At 41.6% G+C, this 6000-nt stretch overlaps 1 protein-coding gene across 21 annotated transcripts in view; it reads left to right on the top strand.

The window, feature by feature from the left end:
• EXD1 (exonuclease 3'-5' domain containing 1) overlaps positions 1-4937 on the top strand; it is a 40668-nt gene extending 35731 nt beyond the window's left edge. For 19 of the 21 annotated variants that reach the window (XM_038408061.2, XM_038408068.2, XM_038408065.2 and 16 more), the window contains one exon: positions 1947-4931. In XM_038408061.2, coding sequence (XP_038263989.1) covers positions 1947-2726 — 780 coding nt within the window. In that variant the 3' untranslated portion in view covers positions 2727-4931. Of the gene's footprint in view, positions 1-1946 lie in introns of all 21 variants that reach the window. The other 2 variants (XM_043517493.1, XM_043517491.1) reach the window with 1 other exon arrangement.
• Positions 4938-6000: the final 1063 nt, after the last annotated feature.

The raw sequence follows: 6000 nt of genomic DNA on the forward strand, positions 1-6000 counted from the left end.
TGAAACTGCTTGCTTTATATGTTATGATTATTGGGGATGGTCTTCTCTAATTTAGCTGAAGGACCTGCTTGCTGTCTCTGAGCATGTTAATGAACTTTTTGCACCTTAATTGAAAGGGTGGAGGTGTGAATCTTTAGCAAAGATATCCTCCGTCCAGAATGCTAAGTTTACTTTTGTGACAATGTAGCCCTCTGTCCACGTCCTACACACTATTGTAATAAATGTTGAACAAACTATGCCTTGAGAGGTATCATCTGAAAACTCATAATTTGCTGGTCAGTGTTGTCCTGATAAAATGTGTGGCAATATTGTATGTGAAGTTATAAGATTTCTCTGTATAATGTTGTTAACACATGTTCCAAACCACAGCAGAAGTTGTCAAACAAGTCTGTCTCAAACAAAGGAATGTGTGCCCTGCTTAATTTGCATTTAAGTAGTAAACAGAGTCATCAAGCAGGAAGGGTAGACAAAGAAACTCTAAACAGGTGAGGAAAAGCAGCAGGGAACATTCTTCTCTGTAGACTTTTCGTCTCCAGAATCTCAGCTGGAAATGTTTTCCAAGCGGGGGACTGACAATATAAAAAGGAGAGACAGACACCCCAATGTACCCCTCCTCTCTGTCCATCAATTCATGTTCCAGAGGTGACAAAGAAGCACCTATTGAACTGGAAAAGGGGTCCTGGCCTGAGCAGTTTGGTCAGTAAGACTGCTGAGAGTATGTGGTGAGAAAAACTTTGCTTTGAATTTAACATAGTTTATGTTAAGCACCAGTTGCACTTTATCTTTATTTTTCTAGTAACCGTTTCTGACTTTTATGCCTCATTACTTGCACTCACTTAAAATCTCTCTTTGTAGTTAATAAACTTTTCTTGTTCTAATCCAGCATGTTTAAGTTGAAGTGTCTGGGAAACTCTATTTGGGCTAACAAGGTGGCGTGTGCATATTATTTCTATTAAAGAAATGTGGACTTTATATGAATTTGTACTGCTTAGGAGAGGGCTGGGTAATTCAAGACGCACATTTCTGGGAGAAAATCTGGAACTGGGAGTATGAAGGGGTCACCTTGCAGTATGACCAAGGCTGATAAGAACAAAGGTGTGGTTGGCTGGCTGCATCACACAGAGATGTAGCTGGGAGTGACTTGCATGCTGGAAGCTATTTTTGAGTAGTCCAGGGTAGAGGCAACAGCAGTAAAGCATTGTAAAGGGCACCCTAGGTTGGAGGACAGGGGTGACATAGCTGCTTATTAGTCTGGATTGTCCCTGGGTATGTCACAACATTGGAATAGGTGTTTAAAAAAAAAAACCAAAAAAACAGATTTTAAACTGTCTAAAAATCCCTTTCCTTCCTAGTTGTTTGGTTTTTGGAGGGGAGAGGTTTTTTGCAGGGGAGGTTGAGGGTTTTTTTTCTTTCTTTCAGTCTTTTTTACTCTTGTGATATGGTCATTTCCTTAGTTCTCCAGTTCACAATAGGGAATTCTACCAACACTTCAATGACATGGCAGTAAAAACCCCAGAAGCCACTGGAGCCTTGTCTAAAAGAGAGACCCCACCACCAGAGCTGCTGAACAGGTGGTGGTATCAGTGGGAATTTTTTTTACTACAATTCCCTAGTGCAGAAAGCCTTTTAGGGTAGATCAGCCTAAATTTCTAATGTAAAAATAAGCAGAAGGATTTTTTTTAAAAAAAAACAAACCTTTCAGTTTATACATCATAAAGAAGCAAAAGGTACAAGCCCAAATATTTTTTCTGTTGTAGGTTGCCTTTAAGAAGGAAGTTTAAAGTTTTTTGTGTTATTCCTCTCTTCCAGAGAAACTATACTTTAAATTTGGGAGGCATTATAGTAAACAATTTTAATGACAGGCGATTATTCTGTTGGGCTGTGACTTGTACAGACGTCTCTCATGCTCTGCCTGTATTGTTTTTTCTCCTGGTCTTTTTAATCAGACCTCTTGTATGGAGCTGCCAGAGGAGCTGCATCAGCTGGCAGATTTCCAAAAGTTGCGAAGAGAGACAGCATTAAAAAAGTACAACGTAAATGAGGAGGGTCTCCTGATCAGACCACCTCTGGAATCTAAAGGAAAGAAGGCAGTAGAGGTGGAAGAAAAACAAGGAGAGGATAGTGGTTGGCTTTCTTCTAATGGAGCAGCCTTACAAAAGACATCCTTCCATCCCCAAGATCCACTTCATCAACATTATGATGAGCAAAAGCAAGTGGTAGATCACTGGGAAAATAAAGAGTCTATAATTGGCTGTAAAAATCCACCCTTGGAAATGGAGGAAGGAGCAAGAAACTTGATCAGCTGGAACTCTGTATCAGAAAACACCCAAGCAACGGGGAAGGGATTCTCTCCAATGCAGAAACCTCACACACAGGCTGCTCGATCTTTAAAAGAAGAAATAAGACTATTGTTCATGGGAAACAAGGATGAAGACTTACTTTGTGCAAAGCAAAGTGCCATTGTGTCTGCCTATACTCCTCCAAAAATTAGCAGTTCTTTTCAAGATTCATTCCAGGTTCCACGGCAGCCCTCACTTTCTGTACTGCCTCCCTGCCCAGTCCTAGAGACTGTTGGTTTGTGGCAGAACCCATCTTTGAAGATGACCCAGACCCACATTTTCAATTTCCCAGTAAGGCCAGAAAGGAAAAGGAGTTCTGCTGTTCGCTTTGCCTTCCCTTCAGGTCTCAACTCCCGGATGCCAGCACCAAGCCCTGCAGGAAAATAGCAGAGTTATTTTTATTACTCTTTCAAAAAAAGAAAAGATAATTGTCTCCACTGTCCTGTCTGTACAAGTGTCTTCAAGAATTTTTAGGTATTGGAGAAAAGTATTTCATTTCTATGTTCCCCACTTGTTGAAATAGTTCTACAGAACTCTCACCCGGTTCCAGCAAAGTTTTTTGTAGTGCAGATGAGGCCCTACTGTAGATATAGCTTGCTGGTATAGTTTAGATCAGTTCCCTGAACAAAATAAGCTATAATAGCAAAAGCACTCTTGTGCAGGTATAACTGCATTTTACATAGGAATTTTCCTGGTATAAAAAAAATCACATCCCTAAATGACATTACTATAGCTGCAAAAGTTTCTAGTGTAGACCTGGCTTCAGTGTGACAACACTGATGTAGACTTAGCTCCATCATTTTCACAAACTGCTAAAGTAACTGAGCTGTGTAGTATGGGATTGTTCAAGGTTGTCCATGATTTGGTAAATACATATATTTAAGTATTTAATGGTCAGCACTCTTGATATTTTGGAAGAGAAAATCACCTCATTCTCTTGGGAGTAGGGGGAGAAATGAGAAGGTTGTGTTGTGAAGTTTTGTGGCTGGTTGTATCTAGTAGAATTTCACTGAGCACTAACAGTGTACATAACAGGAAGGAGGTGTGGTTCTCTGTCCCAAGAAGATTGCAGTCTTTGGTCCCCTCATTCTTAGATTGCAGAGTTACATTAATGAAATGTGAGTCTGTTTCACTATCATATGGAATCCAGGGTTTGTGCTTTTGAATGTATAAAAATACTTGTTTGAGTTGTGTTGCCTGGGACACAAACTGTTGAGTCATTGATTTCCAGTTGTCAGCCTGTGATGTGTATGTGCATTTTTGAAGTATTATTGCCAGGGAAAACAAACTCCATATATTTTTACAAACAGTACTAAACTAGCAGTTCCCAAATAGGACTTTCTTTCGGTACTGGCTTACTTTTTTTCATTGTTGTGTGGAGGGTGTTTCAGAGATGGATCATGCTCCCTATATCAGTGCATTTTGGGGTTAAAGAGAGACAAGCTTCCACAAGTTCTCTGAAACATTTACAGTGTTCTGTATTTAAGAAAAAAATCCAGGGTCTGCTGTCATGGTTTAAATAGAAAAATAAAACCAGTTTGAAACAAGCATCTTAATTTTTTTTAGTTTTTTAAACTTGAACTCAAGGCTCTGAAAACCAGACACTACAGAGTTAAGGTGAACACCCACCTAACCTTAACTCTGCTCTCTGGAGCTGGCAGTAACCACTGGGAATAATCTGTGTGTGCTCAAGCTGTGTTCATTGTATTATAAGTTGCTGCATTGAATAACAGAGGGATGAGTTGGAGAAGTTTGGCTGAGCTGTGAAATGAGGCAACCTAGCTGGGGGCGGGGAGTCCTGCCTCTCTGAGGGAGTTTCCTGAGTGCTCTGCCTGACTCTTGCCCCATGTGTGTGATAAATGCATAATTCCCCTGCGGATTGCAGTTTAGTATCTCTAGAATGGTGGCAATTACTCAAGCACATACTAGCTTGCATAACAGTAGCAATGAAGCTTCAGCAGCAAAGGCTCTACAGCCCTGTCTGAGACCCTGGATGTGTACTTGAGCATCTAGCTTGTGCTGCCACCCCTGCTAGGGTGGCTTCACTGCTATTGGTATTTGAGCTAACTAAATCAAAGCTAACTTGGGTATGTCAACTCCATGCTTCAGTCACGCCTGTTTGCAGTTGTCATAAACATACAGCTAAGGGTAGCCTAGAATTCCTCCTTACCTGTAAGGGGTTAAGAAGCTCAAATAGCCTGGTTGGCACCTAACCAACAGGACAAATGGGGAAAGAAGATACTTTCAAATCTTGGGAGGGGGGAAGGTTTTGTTTGTGCTCTTTGTTTTGTGTGGGAGTTCTCCCTTGGGACTGAGAGGGGTCAGACAGAAATCCATCTTCTCCAACCCATCCCAATCCAAGTCTCCAATGTTACAACCAATAGGTAAGCCAGGCAAGGCAGATTAGTTTCTTTTGTTTTTCTTGTGAATTTTCCTTGTGCTAAGAGGGAGTTTTATTCCTGTTTTCTGTAACTTTAAGGTTTTGCCCAGAGGGGGATCCTCTATTTTTTGAATCTGAATACCCTGTAAAGTATTTTCCATCCTGATTTTACAGAGATGATTTTTACCTTTCTTTTTTTAAAATAAAATCCTTCTTTTAAGAACCTGACTGATTTTTCCATTGTTCCAAGACCCAGGAGTTTGTGTCTTTGATCATTTTGTAACCAATTGGTTAGGATATTATTCTCAAGCCTCCCAGGAAAGGAGGTGTAAGGGTTTGGGGGGGGGGATTGCTGGGGGAAGAGGAACTCCAAGTGGTCCTTTTCCCTGGTTCTTTGTAAAATCACTTGGTGGTGGTGGCAGCATTACTTAAATCCAAGGTACAAGGGAGAATTTGTGCCTGGGGAGTTTTTAATGTAAGCTGGTAGAAATAAGCTTAGGGGGTCTTTCATGCGGGTTCTCACATCTGTACCCTAAAGTTCAGAGTGGGGAGAGAACCCTGACAGCAGTGTAGACATCCCCACAGCAGGGCAGGTCTTCCCCAGTTACTCGCTCTCTGGGGGTGAGGATCCCCTGAATACCAACGCACACAGAAGGCAGGAAGAAGGGTTAGGGCTCCACACGTTGCAGCTGATAGGAGGAGATTGGAGCGGGACTCATAATTCCTGGAGGTGCAGCATCCTCCAGCTCCAGGCTCATATGGGGGAATAGGGAGAGGGACTCAGACTTCTTCCAGAGGGGCAGGCCCCCTCAAGATCTTGGCTCACCTATATGGGGCAGGGAGCGAGGCTGGACCCACCAAAGAGGCATTGATAAATCAGTGCGGAAACTATGGTATAATAATCCCTCAGATGGAAAAGTAGACACATGCCTAGCAATCATTCTCCCATATCTGCACAGAGCATGTGTAATTTATTATCTTTCAGAAAATAGAGGCTCTTCTAAATTATCAGGGCAAATTTCCCAAAGAGAAAAATAACCCTTGACCTTGGCAGATAGTACCAACATGCCTATGGATCATTTTTAGATTTCTGCTAACCATAGGGTTCATGTTTATATTGCATGTGTGTAGCTCCAGTTCCATAGACAGCATGTCCCCTTGAGCCACACATGTAATGTGAAAATGGAAGGCTGGAAACCCTTTTGGCTAGTTTTTCTGTGTGCTTTTCAATTGCTTTGGTGTGTGAGTGTTTGGCATGTACTATTCTAGAGAGGTAAACTG

Source organism: Dermochelys coriacea, chromosome 6, assembly GCF_009764565.3.
Source record: "Dermochelys coriacea isolate rDerCor1 chromosome 6, rDerCor1.pri.v4, whole genome shotgun sequence".
Lineage (NCBI taxonomy): Eukaryota > Metazoa > Chordata > Testudines > Dermochelyidae > Dermochelys > Dermochelys coriacea.